Below are 16577 nucleotides of genomic sequence, written 5' to 3'. Positions count from 1 at the left end.
GGTTCCCCTGGCACATTCCCCTGGCACATTGCAAATGTTTTTCTAGTCGGATTCCCTTTCTTTTTCAATACAAGTGGAACGTCAAGAGGCAGTACAGAAGTTCAAGAAGAGATATCTTCTCAATCAGATATCTTCTCGAATATCTCTGGACTAATAATTATACTGAGTAATATTGCTTGATATGTTGAATTTCAGAGAAAGGGAGCTAGAGCTGAACGGTGTGAAGAAAAGCAAAGCAACACCTCCAGGCTCTGGAAAGCACTGCGCACTGATTTTAGGCGCACGGTTTCTTAGCCACGCCTATCTGCAATTGCTGAGTCATTAAAGATGGCGGAATTGTCTAGGTAAGAGTTAGAGACTGAGAGGTCGTGGAAGCAATCGCAAATCTGAAGAAGCGCTTTGTAATCCAGGTTGTAGTCGTTTGGAAACTGTAGTCGTTTGGAAACCCTGTGCAGAATGCGGGCTGGGCAAGAAACTTACTCACTTACTTCGTCGAAATAGTGCAATTTCATACGTTCATGGATTATGAAATGAGAGAAGAGAGAAAAGGCCTATCTGTCCATTCAGTTTCTTGATGTGGCCTTTCCCTGCAGAGTTTGAACATGAGTCAAAATAATGCTAAACACGGGACTGCCAATCCTCCCTATTATTTGTGGCATATAACAGTCAACTAAAAAGTACGACTCACTTCTCAGATCTAGAATCTACATATGACTCGGACCTCTGAGAATCATCTAGCTCTGAGACTCATCTAGATACGGAGCTGTTAAGTACTACCTAAGAAGGCATTACATGAGGTACCTTACACGTATCTTCTACTGACAGTTGAGATGTCTTCCAAACAAAAACATCATCCTTCTGCATGTTTACTATGAAAATTCAATTTTCTTGTTGACTGCAGTTACAGTTCCTCCTACTCAACATCTTTCTTCTTGGATAGAAGAACAACTTTACCATAAACATCGTCCACTGTACCAACGAACTTTGCATGTAAACAAGTACCTGCTCCAAGCCCTTTGAGCTGAGAAAACTTGACAGCTATACATAAAATTAATAATCAATGACATTGTGTCAATTGTTATTAATTCAAAACACAACACATACCCAAACACATACCCAAACAAAACACATACCCAAACAAACATACCCTAGTTTGAGAGAAGTTTTGACATCATCAGGAAATCAGGAAATAACGTTTTCTTAGCTGGTGGAATCGAGTAAGACTTCCTATCACAAGACTTCCTATCACAGTATATTGTACATGTACATGTATACCTCTTTCTAGGAGAAGAGTCCGACTTCAACTGCTGCCGATTCATTAGCGTTGCAGAGAGTCTTAACTTAACGTCTACCTCTCGTGTCTTCAAGCTAGGGCATACTTCTACGGTTCAAATCACCTATATTTAATAGTTAATAGGCATTACCTTGGAGAGACATTGTGTGTGGTTTGATGTCTTGGTTTGATGTCTTGGTTTGGTTTGATGTCTTGCATGTACGGGGCTGATAGTGTACTGTTGGTGATAAAAATGACAGGAGCCGATATAATGTATGTTTATAGTACTTACCGTCCAATGAGTTTGAGTTTTTCTTTTTCTTTATGTTTGGACTGTACTTTGCGAGTCACTATTCAGGTCAGTAGGCAGTTGAAAAGGTTTGGAGTTGAAAAGGTTGAACTATCACAGGCTGCTTGGTATCTTGCCAGTTTGTAAAACTAAAGAAACAAAGACTTTTTACTACAGAAAAACTACAATTTTACAACCCTTTTACAACCCTTTTTAAGAAACAGTACTCATCCATACAGTAGTCATCCATATTACTATTCTTCAAATTTTCGTGGTTATTTCATCTGACGTTTTATGCTCCCTTTTTTAAGAAACACACATGCTTTTAAAATTATACTGACTTCATGAGTGTTTATCAATGTCAGGTCCATCAACTGGTACAGGTTTTGTGCTTTAAATTTTAGTCAGTTGCAGAAAATATGGTGTAAGGTCTGATTATCGGCTACAGATATAGTAAGAAACAGAACTGGCTCCAGGTCACAGTGTTTTACTAACTCATTCATATGCCCCCCCCTCCCCCCCACTACATACACAGTCATACTATTAGATCTTCATCGTACTATCAGTATGCTGGAAGAAATTTATGAAGTTTATGAAGCTGAAGAAGCTGAAGAAGGAAGAGTTGATTGACTATTTTGGGCTATATATTAAAAAACGAAATGAAAGACTTTGTTACATGCAAAAGACCTGTATAGCACCAGCTCTACCTCATGCAGTAGCAGTTCATTATGCAGCTTCAGTTTATATGACTTGTGAAATGTTGATAATTTATTAAAATTTGGTATTAATAAAATGTCGTACAGAACATGTTACGGAGAATATTGATTAATGGCTACAGTACTATCAGTCTATCTATGTTATCTAGTTCTTGTGCATACAAGCCCAGAGCTTGTATCAAATGTGAGAATGGACATGCAGTATTGTCTTAAGTATTAGTAAAACCAGTAGGTTTTACATAGGATTGGCAGTGGGTTTGCCCAATATTTCAATTATTTTTACTCATGTTCTGTTCGCTAAGGACTTGTTCACTCTGTTATTTTTATTGCCATAGTTTGAAGGCAACGAGGCAAAGTGATGCATTCCAATGACGTAAGCGTGCTTCAAATTTTCTACCGTTGCCAATCCTATATCTTTGCTTGGATGCATGTGCGCATGCGCAGTCCAGCGTTGTGCTTGGTAACCCACACGCAAGAATGACAAGAATGCATGCAAACAATAGACTGTGAGCTAAGACTGTGAGCTACTAGATCTCCCAGTTACAGTTAGCAGCCGGCACAGTCTGTAGCTTTTGTGCGAAAATTAGTGACACCCTAACAGTCATTAAGCCCACCTCGCTTACAAGCCTACCCTCTGTTTTTCTCAAAGTGTGTATACGTATATATATTTTTTTGCAGACCCCAATAGCACACAGGACACGTTGTAAGTTAAACGTGATTTCTCTCTTAAGTTATCTTAAGTTACTATTAAATGTTTATGGTTGCTCTTTTTATCCATCATCATTATAGCCAAGAAACCCAAGGAGTGAACATTAGAACTCATGCGTTGTGTTTTCATTTCAGTATTTTATCATCATTTTCGTCGCCAGCACAGACCAAGCCAAAATACCAAGGGTCAGTTTGTTAAGATCCAGCGATATAGTCTGTTTCACAGTCATAATTATGATATGGTCATAATTATGATATGGGCAACCTGACAACTGAAGCGTGTAAAAATACCAAAGAGTTGTCGGATGGTGCCGGATCGTCTAGATTTGATGATTTGATGCTAGTGACGGGATGTCGATGTCGATTGTGACAGGTTGAGTGAAGGTGGTGACGAGCTGAGTGTTGGTGCCATGATGAATTCACTGTCACATATTCACACATATTCACTGTCACATGTAAGATAATAATAATTATGGAGTCCATGGCATATTTGTAAGCAGTATCTAGTCACTTTTGATGACGATTGTATCGAGGAGACTTTGCAGAGTTAATTCCTAACAAGACATTTGTGTACATGTCCGCTTGGACCACTTGGACCACGACTAGAAAGAATATTCTCGACTTCAAATCTTGCAAAAATTTTACGATATTCGCATATGGAATTTTTGCCGGAGGAATTTCACTTGCCTTTTGCACAGATGGAGATGAAGTAAACCCTTTTAGTGTTGCCTATTCCATGTTCAGTCTGTTGAATTTGCCTCGTCAAACATATGGCTCGTAGGAATCATCCCAGGGAATGGTCACTCAGTCCGTATTTAGAGGTTGTCGTTGACGAAATGCTAGTAGCCTATCAGAAGGCCTTTAATTAACTCTTTTTGTCAATTCTGGACTATCCTGCTTACCAAGGATGTATGTGATGTAAGATTAAAGGCTATTGCGTGTAATTAATATGAGTAACAACTTACCAAGGTGCGTGATCAGTCAACAGATAATGCACCAGATGCTAAGAGTTGGAACGAATCTCGTCAGAATCATGCAGCCCTACAACAATGCTTCTAGGTATACAATGCTTTATATATATGTATGGCATGTATCCAGCTGCATGCATGTGATTTTAATTTAATACCTTAAGGTGACATATGTGACAGGGCCTAGGAAAACCCCCCTTAACGCGGCACTAATTAAATTAAGCTATAAGCCAATTTAGTAGAAATGAAAAACATGGGCAAAAAAATTTTTTTTTCAGAGGTGCTAACTTCAACCTTTCCTCTACCTACCTGTAAAAATTTGGGTCTCTACGAAGCTTTAAACAGGTCAAGCGCGGACGTTGAAGAAACTCACCGAACGTTCATTTTTCGCTGTGACTATTCTTACGGCACTGTAAAGGCTGCTTACCTTGCTATATTTACGGCATAGTGAACTTTCACCTCTGGCTCTGGCAACTTCCTAGCCTCGATTCAAGGCCGGCCTGGGATGAGGCTAGCAACTTCCTGTAGCAAGTTACCCGGGTATAATCAATATGGCGCTAGACTTGCTCCATCTACAGAATGGCCAGGAGTTCTGCTCTTTCGAGGAACTGGCCGAAATTATTAAGAAGTGGGAAGAGGTTAATTTTGTTACTTCTTTACACAAAAAGCTCTAGGAGTATTGAAGCAGCTAGAAGAAGGGCTCCAAAGAGAACTTTTCTCGACAAACTGAAGTATTCAGAAATTGATGGAGACCTCAAAATTACTTTTCAGTCTAGGTGGTACATAATTAGAAGAGCGCCTCTTTTAGAAAAAGTACAGTACATTTACATCACCATTTTTAAGGCTAGACTGTAAACCACGCCCTTTCTACATAGTGTACCTGTGGCCCGGTAACTACCCTATTACTAGAATATTTTGCTGGTGAAAAACCTGCAAATGGGTGTGTGTACGGAATTAAATTACTGTGTGTGTGGTCTGAATGAAAACGGCTGCGCGTTAATTTTCATTGCTAGTGACGTATTTAGTCAGAGATGTAGAATGGAATGTGTGTAGGAGTTAAATATTCTGAGGTATAAATAACACGTCTTCTGACAAGCTGTCCTAGCATCAGATTAGGTCCGCCACGATTAAAAAAACTTGGCAAGACATGCTATGCAAACAGTCGAATTCGCCTTCAACTCGCTGAGTCAGCTCATTCTTGCATTTCTGAGCATTTACCGTATAGCGCGAAATTTTCGAGGCACTTATATTTCGTGGATTGGCCTCTAAAAGCCATTTCGTTGCACAATGTTCGCGGAATGACTGCTTACGGGAAGCCACGCCTTTAGATCTTGCACGTTATTAGCAGGTAAAGAACGATTTTCGTGGACTTAATTTTCGTGTAGGATTGCTAACCCACGAAATCCACGAAAATTAAGCCCCTCGAAAATTTCGCGCTATACGGTATCTTATGTTGTATTACTTATACAAGCTGTCTAACCACAAGCCACGGTATATGGCAGTTATACCACAGAGGAAGTTGGCCACGCGTTATCAATCATGTGACATTCCTAAGGTCTCTGCTCACGTTACCATAGATATTAAATAACTGTAATAAAAAAGTTATGGATACTCTTGCTTTGCTGACTTATAACACCGGACTAGCTGTGTCTGTTGTCTGGCCGGACCAAGATTAGCTAGACTATAGGGTAGAGTGTAGTTCAGCTGTGCTGTATACAGCTTGCATTGTACTGGCTTGCAAGAATCTAGTAAACACTGTATACACTGATAACTCGCCAGAATACTTAATAGAGAAGACTTTAAACAGGAAGAGACCAAGTGTTGTAATGCAGCAGACACTGAGACAGTAATAAAATAATTTATAAGTTATAACAACAATAGGCTCAGAGTCACAGGATGTAATATCAGCACTGCATGCACCGTCTCCAAGTTTTCCCTCTAGCTCTACCGACGTCCCCAGTCTAGCCCCGAGACAAAGTATAATTATACAGGGCCCTCACGTGACTTGTGCATTCAAATTTTCTTTTGGCAGCCTTATATTAGAACAATTACTAAATGAACTTTGGTGACCTTGTCAATATCATCAATTTTACATGTGGATTGATAGTAAAAACGCCCAAGTGGCTTGTGAAAACTAATTAACATAGTTCAGGGTTCTGCCCATGATGAGTTGAGTGGTGGCTAGACTAAGAGGAGATGCCAAGAAACTGATTCCAGTGCTAGTGCTAGCAGCTACTGTATATACAGTGATGATGATGCAGTTCAACCAGGAGTTGCATGTTTTGATGCTTATGAGTCAAGCCACTCCACAGCAAGTGGGAGAGGAGAAAAGCAGGCCACATGATTGCAAATGACTGGCTTTGGGCTTCAAAAAAAGAGACTAACAATCTATTTTTATGTTAATTTTATATAATTATTATAAATACTTGCTAAACATCAATAAATATTCTGGCGTAATTTGTCTCTAGAATTGCTGAAATTGAATGTAGCGTAAATAAACACTCAAATTTCCCGGGCCCCCTATCGTGGTCTAGCCACCACCGTCTTCCATAACACGAGATATAGGTATACGGTTTGTGTGTAGACTATTTCAGCTGCTCAAGGATCAATGAAGTGGAAGTAAGAGTTTCTATATAGGCTTCTAGTCATGTTTTCTTGGCTTGCAATGGTTGGATTTTCAAAATAAAGCTTCGTTCTCGAGTTATGCCTAGTTTTGCTTACTTGGAATGCCATTGCAGTCTTTTCAGAAGAGTCCCTAACAAAATTTGTTCACCGAGTGTTGCTAACTCTACTTAGTAGTTAGCTCTGCACTAGAATGCTAGCTATTGGTAGCTGCAGAGTGAGAAGAGAGCTGCAAGGCTCTGCTGACTTGCCATTAATTTTAGACTTGAACTTTTGGTATCGATCGTAATCATGGTCAATCATTACCCACTATTTGAGTTTCCCGCATGCAGCAAAATTATTCACCATGATAAATTCGTATAAAAGCTAGTTATATGTTATGTAGCGTTGGCACCTCCACCGAGGCATCAGCACCTGCGGTGCTTTCATTACATTATACCTCCACCAGCAGGCTTCTACCGTCTTCCTTTTTAGGAGCTCGAAGTAGAGCTCAACCTCAGACCCAGACTAAGAAAGTGAAGCTATGTTCTTACGACAGGGATATTGTCTGCCTACCATTTTGTTACAGTTCAAAACATGGAAAGTATGCCATTCCCCGCAGTGAAACGAGGGCCACGTTAGCGTCTAGTGGCCTTATTGGCAAAGTTCGACTCTCCTCAGACATGTCACAAGATCAAATCCTGACAGAAATCAGATCGGTATTCTCGGCGGAAATGAATGAAAACCAGAATTTCCCAATTAGTTTCTTGCAGCGAAGTGGTCAGGGAAGCAATTCACTGACAGTGCCGTCCATATCCAATTCTTACCAGTGGAGTGCCAAAGAAGTTGTGCGAATGGCTGGTCAGGGGTGCATCTACATCAAAGCTGAAGCCAGGCTAAACTGCGAGATGGTGGGTGGTATTAATTGAAGCCACATATATAGCCTTTTGGTAATTTTTTTTCAGACTTACTATAATTATACCACTGCTACAGATGGAAGATGGAGGTTCACAGGACACAAGAGAACAAATGAGAGGAATCTTCAACTCTAGCTATGAGTGAGTTGACAACACACAATGCTGACATCTAGAAAGTCAATTGAAAGACTCCTTACTATAATTTTGTAGTGACTCTTTAAGGTTGGTGTATACAACCAGTTTCCCCCAGTTTCCCCCAGTTTTAAGGTTCAAACTGGTGGCCTGACTATGGTAGGGCAGAGGAGGTAAGACACGCATCACGTGCGCCTCAGTAATTACAATCAAGGATTAACCTCAAAAATTTAGACAGGATTTGTGCTTGAAAAGTGCAGATGTTCAAGCAGCGATCCCACAATCATTTTCGCTATCATGTAGTAAAAGGATGGTACTTGTGGATCAGCAATCCCTGTGGGATCCCGGCTCAATAGCTTGAAATTCATCATCAAACCTAGTGGTTTTCACTGTACATAGCCACTCCGTAGAACAGTCTAGAGGGATAACTCTCGACTAGGTTAGTAGCCGTCTTCCATAACACAATATTTGAGATCACTAGAAAGTAGTTTAAACTTGCTAGAGAGCGCAACAGTACATGTAGATCTACTACAGGCATAATACAAATCTGAGGAAAGGCCAAGATCAATTAAATTCACCCCATTCTAAACCGAGTTTCATTGACATTATAATTATATGGAGCTGCAACATCGTTTAATGATTTTCTATCCTTAGTGTGGTTACAGCAAAGTTACACAGAATATTGCAAGTTTTACTAAAAGGACTGTACAACCAGTTTCCCTTAGTTTAAAGTTCAAACAGGTGGCCGGACTATGGGGGGGAGCAGTAGGTGTTAAATAACTGCTAATCTTTCTTGCCAGGGGTTCACAGATGTCCCCGGAAGAAGCACAGACAGGAGGTAACTCTAACTCAAACTCCAACTCTCAACTACCCTATGAGTGAGTTGACAATACACAGTGCTGGCATGATTAGCTGTATGAAGTATGAAGCTAGAAACTTAATTGAAGCAAGTTTTACTAAAAGGACTGTACAACCAGTTTCCCTTAGTTTAAAGTTCAAACAGGTGGCCTGACTCTGGTAGGGGGGAGACAGTAGATGTCTAAATAACTGCTAATCTTTCTTGCCAGGGGTTCACAGATGTCCCGGGGAGGAGCACAGACAGAAGGTAGCTCCAACTCTCAACTGCCCTATGAGTGAGTTGACAATACACAGTGCTGGCATGATTAGCTGTATAAAGTATGAAGCTAGAAACTTAATTGAAGCAAGTTTTACTAAAAGGACTGTACAACCAGTTTCCCTTAGTTTAAAGTTCAAACAGGTGGCCTGACTCTGGTAGGGGGGAGACAGTAGATGTCTAAATAACTGCTAATCTTTCTTGCCAGGGGTTCACAGATGTCCCGGGGAGGAGCACAGACTGGAGGTAGCTCCAACTCTCAACTACCCTATGAGTGAGTTGACAATACACAGTGCTGGCATGATTAGCTGTATGAAGTATGAAGCTAGAAACTTAATTGAAGGACTCTTTATTATGCCTCGGTGCGCATGCGCAAGCGAGGTATACGGTAGCGTGTTTGTCTGTGTATACTGCTACAGCTGCTCAAGCATTAATCTAGTGCAAGTAAGAGTTCTGTAGGCTTTTAGTAGTCATGTTTATTTGGATTTTAATTCGTCCATTTGCATACATGTAGACTTTCACCAAGGTTAGTAGCAGTTGGGTGTGGCCTGTTCATATAGGCTATTGTCAGCCTTCACTCCTTTCAGACGATTGTCATCCACACTGTTGCAGGCTTGTGAGTCTTTTGTTAACATAGCAGGCTAAGGGTAGCTATTGGAATGCTATCAGATAGGCTAGAAACCTTCACAATTGCACTTCTATCTACTTTCTTCAATCCACTTCCGTTTGCTGTGACGTCATTATTTTACTGAGCATATACGATGTTTTCCAAATTACCCAGTTTCTGGGTAATAGGTGGCGCATGCGCAAACAGTCGATACCAGGCCCATCTTCAGTGCGGCCTGGAATCGAGGCTAATCCTTGATGCACAGAATATTGCAAATTTTGCTAAAATGACTGTACAACCAGTTTCTCTCAGTTTCTCTCAGTTTAAAGTTCAAACAGGTGGCCGGACTATGGGGGGGGAGGCAGTAGATGTTAAATAACTGCTAATCTTTCTTGCCAGGGGTTCACAGATGTCATGGGAAACAGGAGGACAAATGAGAGGAAGCTCCAACTCTAGTTATGGGTGAGTTGACAATACACAGTACTGGTATGTTTAATGTGACTCTTTAAGGTTAGTGTATAATTATAATAGTCAATTGAAGGACTATGTACAGGAGCGTCTTACCTCGGGAATCGCATCTCGTGGAAGTTTGCCCTTATATGCAAAACCACTAAGTGGGTCTGCGGGCGAGTGCTACAGTAGCCCTCATATAAAAGTTCCCGTTGTGTTTCAGTTGCACGTAACGTTCCCGTTTTTACGGAGTCAGAAAACGCTAACTAAACGGTAGCGTATTATTCATAAACGCACCGTAATTACCTACACCGTTCTAGGAGAAAAAACGGGTGGAATTTGCTGAGTTAGCAATAATAATTTTTATTTATTCTGTATGTACTAAGCAAGCTACAAATGTACTAACTTCTCTAGTGTAATCCAGGGGCATACAAATAGCACTGGGAATACTGCAGAACTTACATGCAAGGCTGGAAGAAGATGAGAAAGTTGGTAGTAGCAAGTCAACCCGATCTCTCAGTCTGGAATCTTAGATACAGCTACATTATATTATGATCTGATTGTACTATTACTTTTGTTGAACACTTCATTATAAATTATACACTATCGTATACAATGTCCTGTATCATTAAAACATCATGTCAAATGAAGAATAACAAATTCATGTACAGTGCTATAAATATAAATATAAATGTTCAAACTAAATGTCAGTAATTATTCTAACTAGATCTAGCTCGCCTTGACCTTGCTTCTTAGGGATTCTGTACTTGCTCCGTAGCTGTTTGTGAAGGATGAGGATTCTTTGTTTAGTAGAACAGTTCACCAGCTTGATTTCTTGGAACACTAGCCAGCTAGCTACGGAGCAAATCATGCAGCTACACGTGCGAACGTTATTTCAGAATTAAAACGGTTATTTCCGTACCGTATTAAATTTTAATGAGCTGGCTTCCGTTTTCATTCCGTTTCTACGCGAACCGTTGTACGCAAATTGAACGGTACGGAACGGGAACTTTTATATGAGGGCTACTGTATCAGCAGTACACATTTTACACCGAGACTTTGCTAAGTCACATTTTAAACTCACGTCATAGAGACACTCTATAGTTTCATCAGCAAGCAAATAGATGCATCCCCCACTTTTGGCTAGCGTGGAAACCACTCGCCCTGTCCACTTGAAATTTTCTTTTACCGTCGGACAGCAGAGCGACCGTGTACCTTCGCCAGATTTTTGAAGATATTTAAACTTGAAACGCTCTCCCCTTTCAATGAGACTCAAGGATAGTTGGAAAGGTTGAGAAAACACTGTGCAAATTTCTTTTGATACGTCATCAGCTTTGATACGTCATCAGCACTCATATCCGAATTAAATTCGAACTTTCCCAAAAGGCCAGCATCAGATAGTATCTTCCTTTTCTCCATGCGTGGAATTGGTACATGGCTGTGGTCTTTACCCCATTCCCTTGGTATTACCACAATATCTCTGACATAAAAGGATGTCTTCTTGCTGCTGCTAGATTTTTTTTGTTTCTTTTTCTCAAACACAGAAGGCAGTGAACGCTTTCGTTTTTTGTCTGGCTTTGATGACAAAAAAGATGCAGAAAATGAGTTACTGGCAGTTGAGCTCTCTCCTAGAGATGCAGCCATCGGTGATGAAAATGAGTTGTTGGCCGTAGAGCTCTCTCCTAGCAATGCAGCCCTCGAATGCAAAGTTCCTGAGAAAATACACATGGCAGTATAATTAAAATACATATATGATTGATTGCACCCTTCACCTTTAATTTAATTTTTGTTCTGCTGCTCTAATTTTAATTTCAAAATTGTGCTTAGATAATTAAAATGCACGTGGCCTCGGGGGTAGGTACAGGTAGGTAGGTAGGTATAGGTAGAACCACAGCTAGCTAGATGTAGTAGCTAAACCACACCTATTCAACTGTTCCAAAGTTCGAGAACTACTTTAGTAATTATGATTCCAAAACTATTTTGCTGCGTGCAGAATGATTATCTTAATAGCCCTTCTTTACAGGAGGCCTAGAAATAAGTAAGCATACCTTGTTGTCCACTAAGGCCTTCTCTCACACCAATTAGAACAGCATCTGAGACTGCTCTTGATATAGCCTCGTATGCAGCATTGTCTGACATAATTATCCTCTGGCTTGTTGTTGATCAACACACGTGGTCAATCAATTGTGCTCTAAATAGAGTTTATTCACACGTGCTGGAATCAATTGTGCTCTAAATAGAGTTTATCTACATTGTACTGAAACAAAGTGAAGTTAAAATACTCTCCTCACAAAGCCTATCAAGTTAGTTATGAATCCCTCACCAAAGGGTAGACCACCTCTGAAAGTTGATAAACGTCATCTAAACTTCCTACTATCTGCTAATTTTAAATGGAAAGATATCTCAGCAATTCTCGATGTCTCTGTCAAAACACTACAAAGAAGAGCAAAAAACTGGAATTTGTCCAAGTTCCATCGAATCAAAACATTAACGATGATGAAGTGGACACTATTGTGAGAGAAATAATTGATCGATTCCCTACCGCAGGGGAAGTTATGTTAGCTGGATATCTGAAGTCACAAAGTGTTAGCATACAACGACGTCGCCTTCGAGAAAGCATTCATCGGATACGAGGACATAGCACTACTTCTCGAAGAATTCAGAGGCGGGTTTATAATGTCCCAGGTCCTAACTACCTATGGCATGCAGATGGGCACCATAAACTAATTAGGTATAGGCTAGTAATTCACGGTGCAATAGACAGATTTTCTCGTCTAGTTACTTTTCTAAAAGTGCTCGGACAATAATCGTGCTGAAACAGTTTACAACCTTTTTATGCCAGCGATTAGGGAATATGGATGTCCACTAAGACTGCGTACAGATAAAGGAGGAGAAAATGTAGATATGTGGAGGCACATGGTCGCTATTAGAGGTGAAGACACAAATGCTTATATTGCTGGTAGTAGTGTCCATAATTGTCGGATAGAACGATTGTGGAGAGATGTGAGATCAAGTGTTGTATCTACATATGCTACTGTGTTCAAGCAGTTGGAAATTAGTGGTGTTTTGGATGTGGAAAATGATACTGATCTTTTTTGTCTTCAATACGTTTTTATCCCAAGAATAAATAAATTCACTCGATGCTTTCCGTGAGGGCTGGAACCACCACTCCTTGTCAACAGAAGGAAACTGGTCTCCAATACAACTGTATACGGCTTTCTCAATTGGAAACCCTTTGTTTGATCTAAATGTTGATCCAAACCAGTATGGGGTCGAGGAAGATGATGTTGAAGAGGGGAATGAATTAGTGGATGTACCCCAGACCAAAAATCCCCTTTCAGATCTCGAGTTATCTTTGTTTTTGTCTGTAAACCCCCTTCAGCAGTCACATTCTTTTGGTGCCGATTTATACATGAACACTTTGCTTACAGTGGGACAATTTTAAGTCAATAGTATTATTTATAGTAAGGGTATATTATAATTATACTTGTTCGTAATTTAATTCGCACTCATGGATGCATGCATATAATAATTACAATTATTATACATGCATTTTTTATAATAATTAGAAGGAGTTCCTAGTATAATAGCAGATCCTATTATATAGGAGTTTATAGGAGATCCTATATAGTATATAAGAGTTCCTATATAGTATATAGGACCTCCTATATAGCATATAGGAGGTCCTAGCAAAGTTTGTGCGGAGACCTAGGCAAATTCATTTTGACTCATTTGGCACCTCATAAATATGGGACATGCACCCTCCATAATAATTATGCATAAAAGTACTGTATAGCAGGTTATTTTTGGGTTATCAGCAGGGTGTCATTTACAGGACTTTGAAGTAGCGAGTGGAAATAAGGGGAGTCTAAAAGTCACCATAATTAACAGAGACATGATGTTCATTCGAAGGTCGATCTAGGATAAATTCTAGTGGGTTTTGAGATTGCCCATATTCCTGAATGCAGATGTTTAGGGGGGGGAGCGGATCTTATTTTCTGCTTGCACTGAAGTAGTCAAGGTCGCTGGGTAAAATATTCGTGGTCCGGCTATACTGCTGTGTTGACAATCTTTTTGTATGTCACATTCTAAATAGAGGTCAAACTATAAAACAATGATCAAATATGCAACACCAAGACTTCAACATAATTTTTCGACCTCCAAAATTAGGCTTTAAAAGTGTCACCTTAGATCGTGTCACCTTAGATCGAATAAATATACGGTATCATCCTTTTGATATTCGTCAAAATATTAATTATGCTTGATCAGAAGCCCACACTCAAATAGTAGCCTCTAAAATTAATCCCCATCTTCAGTGCGATAAAAGCCGCTCTCAGATAAGTACCCTCAATAACCGTAAAATCACCTCTGAGTCATATTGATACTGGTATCTACAGTAGCTGCTAGCTAAGTAGCAGCTTTTTAGTGCAGACTTTCACATGGTAGACTTTGAGTTTGTGCAGGTGAAAAGAACTTACCTGCTAAACCACTTCCTGTTGAACTGGTATGCTACTTATCAAAGAGTTGTCCCAGCGTAGAACTAACCACAAATTACATAATGCGTGGATGGATGCCAAACATTTAGCCGCGACAAGCAGCCATAGATGTGTTTGTAAGTAATTGAGTCTGCATGGTAACATTAATAAATAAGCGCGAGTATTAATTTGTGACTCTTATCAAAGAAGAGTTATTCCGTGCGTGAGATTCTTTACGCACGGTTAAAAGTAGCCTTTTCCAAAAGGCAAAAAGGAAGCGGTCTCATTTTTACTGGAGCGTTAGTAGAGGTAATGAACACCTTTCTGGTCTCTCGAATTCTCTGATCAAGTAGTACGAGTAACAAGCAATTATACGAGTAACCTAATCGTTTATGATGCCGTTCTCAGCAATTTTAATAATATTTTTAGCCGCAGCTGTTGTTTGAACCCTGTGCAATTACTGATCCGTATGTGATACGCACCCCGGGCAGCCCCGTAAACCCAAACCAGTTAGACCATTATTGTATACGTTTGTGTGTCTATGTGTGTGTAGACTGCAATCAAGTGTAAGTAAGAGTTTCTATAGGCTTCTTATAGTCTGGATTTTAATTCGTGGATTTGCAAAATAATGCTTCGTTCTCGAGTTACGCCTAGTTATGCTTACTTGGAATGCCATTGCAGGACGTAGCCAAACTTATTTACCGAGTGTTGCTACTCTACTTAGTAGTTAGCTCTGCACTAGAACGCTAGCTATTGGTAGCTGCATTACAAGAGTGAGAAGAGAGATTAATTTTAGACTTGAACTTTTGGCATCGATTGTTTAACAATAATCATGGTCAATCATTACCCACTTTAAGTTTGCATGCAGCAAAATCAAAAATGTTCATCATGTGCTTTATGTTATGTAGCTTTGGCATCTCCATCGAGGCGTCAGCACCTGCGGTGCTTTCATTATAGTATTGACTAATTTCATCACATTAAAATTAATTTATGGTTGTTTCAGATTCACATCATAAGCTTATTAGATGGAGAATCGTCACTCGTGGCTGCATTGACGGCTGCAGTAGGCTGGTGACTTTCTTGAAGTGTTGTGGCAATAATAAATCGTCAACCGTGTACGAATTATTTTTGTGTGCAGTTCAAAACATCAGCTGCCATCTCGTATAAGAATGGACCAAGGTGGGGAAAATGTATTGGTCGCACGTCACATGTTAGAAAAAAGAGGACATGATATGAGGAGTGTGATTGTAGGAGCAGCCTCGGTCCATAATCAACGCATAGTATTCTCTTTTACAAGCTGTTTTGCTTAAGTGGATCTATTAGACTGTTTGAATGTTTGAATGAGATGCACCTGTATTCACTTCATTATGTGTTCATTCCACGTATTAATCAGGCACTTGCACTGTTCATTGTGGATGGAACCATCACTCAATCCGAACTGCACACCATAAGTCTCCACACCAGTTGTTTACAACAGGGGCACTACTTTTGCAGCACGACTGCAGCACGACTCGCAGCTTTGGATTTTTTTGAGAATGTGGAGGAAGAAATGTGGAGGAAGAATATGGAATTGATATGGAAGGCCCCATCCCGTCTCAGGGACGTTCTATAGTTGTGCCTGAGGTGAGAATTTTGCTCTCCTACAGCAAGCTGTTAATCCGTTAGCACCTTCTGATGAGTGAGTTTGGTATTGATTTGTATGAACAAATGAACAAGTTTTGCAGTTTATGTCAACGATTACGGTATAAAACATGACCATGATGACTCTCATAATTAAATTTTGATGTTATTCTTACATAATTATTATCCATTGTGATGCTCAGTATCAACATGAAATGAGAGTATGCATGCAGAGTATGCATGCAGTACATTAAAGGGAGTTATTGACGATAATCATATAATTATTATGAACATTCATAAAGGTGATTGATTGAAATGAAGGATGACACTGAGAGTAAGTCACAGCAAAAACACATGTTATATGGGTCGTATTTTAGTGTTAAAATGACAGAAATTTATACATTAAAATAATTTCATGAGATTATTATAACATAATTATCTGTTTTTACTGTGTATATAGCCAAAACAATTATGACATGATCAGCACAAATAATTAAACTTAAGAAGTTCAAGGTCCATTCAGGGAATAGTAACATAATGATAATGACGATACTTAATTAAGAAGTTCATGGTCCATTCAGAAAGAAGTTACAAATAGTTCATTACCCAACAAAGGTCATTGTCGTTGAGGATTGCCATCCACTTTCCGTGAAATTCGCTATAATTGGCATACGAGATTGGTAGCTTTAGCAAAGCATCACATGTGT

General features: G+C 39.7%; 1 protein-coding gene and 2 long non-coding RNA genes across 4 annotated transcripts; 1 reads left to right on the top strand and 2 right to left on the bottom strand.

Annotated features, from left to right (window-relative positions):
* Nucleotides 1-1187: 1187 nt before the first annotated feature.
* On the bottom strand, nt 1188-2053 carry LOC135347738 (uncharacterized). The gene is made up of 3 exons (XR_010398531.1): nt 1566-2053; nt 1425-1511; nt 1188-1368 (listed from the first exon to the last, which is right to left on the bottom strand). It is a non-coding gene; the product is annotated as an uncharacterized LOC135347738 (long non-coding RNA).
* A 3351-nt stretch (nt 2054-5404) lies between these two features.
* On the top strand, nt 5405-16117 carry LOC135348038 (protein rtoA-like). Of its 2 annotated transcripts, XR_010398634.1 has the most exons (8): nt 5405-7466; nt 7549-7613; nt 8405-8482; nt 8672-8737; nt 8927-8992; nt 9725-9787; nt 15254-15429; nt 15644-16114. XR_010398634.1 is itself a non-coding variant. In XM_064546182.1 (7 exons), the coding sequence occupies exons 1-7, from the start codon at nt 6951-6953 to the stop codon at nt 15264-15266; spliced, it is 867 nt and encodes a 288-aa protein (XP_064402252.1). In that variant the 5' UTR covers nt 5405-6950; the 3' UTR covers nt 15267-16117. The 2 variants fall into 2 exon arrangements, 1 of the variants encoding a protein (XP_064402252.1); XM_064546182.1 differs by having other exon boundaries at nt 15254-16117.
* LOC135348039 (uncharacterized) lies at nt 8072-13305 on the bottom strand. Its single transcript, XR_010398635.1, has 2 exons — nt 11824-13305; nt 8072-11487 (listed from the first exon to the last, which is right to left on the bottom strand). It is a non-coding gene; the product is annotated as an uncharacterized LOC135348039 (long non-coding RNA).
* Nucleotides 16118-16577: the final 460 nt, after the last annotated feature.

The sequence above is a fragment of the Halichondria panicea genome, chromosome 14 (genome assembly GCF_963675165.1).
Source record: "Halichondria panicea chromosome 14, odHalPani1.1, whole genome shotgun sequence".
NCBI classification, from domain to species: domain Eukaryota; kingdom Metazoa; phylum Porifera; class Demospongiae; order Suberitida; family Halichondriidae; genus Halichondria; species Halichondria panicea.
The sequence above is the reverse complement of the archived record's forward strand: the minus strand, read 5'-3'. Positions and strand labels throughout refer to the sequence as shown.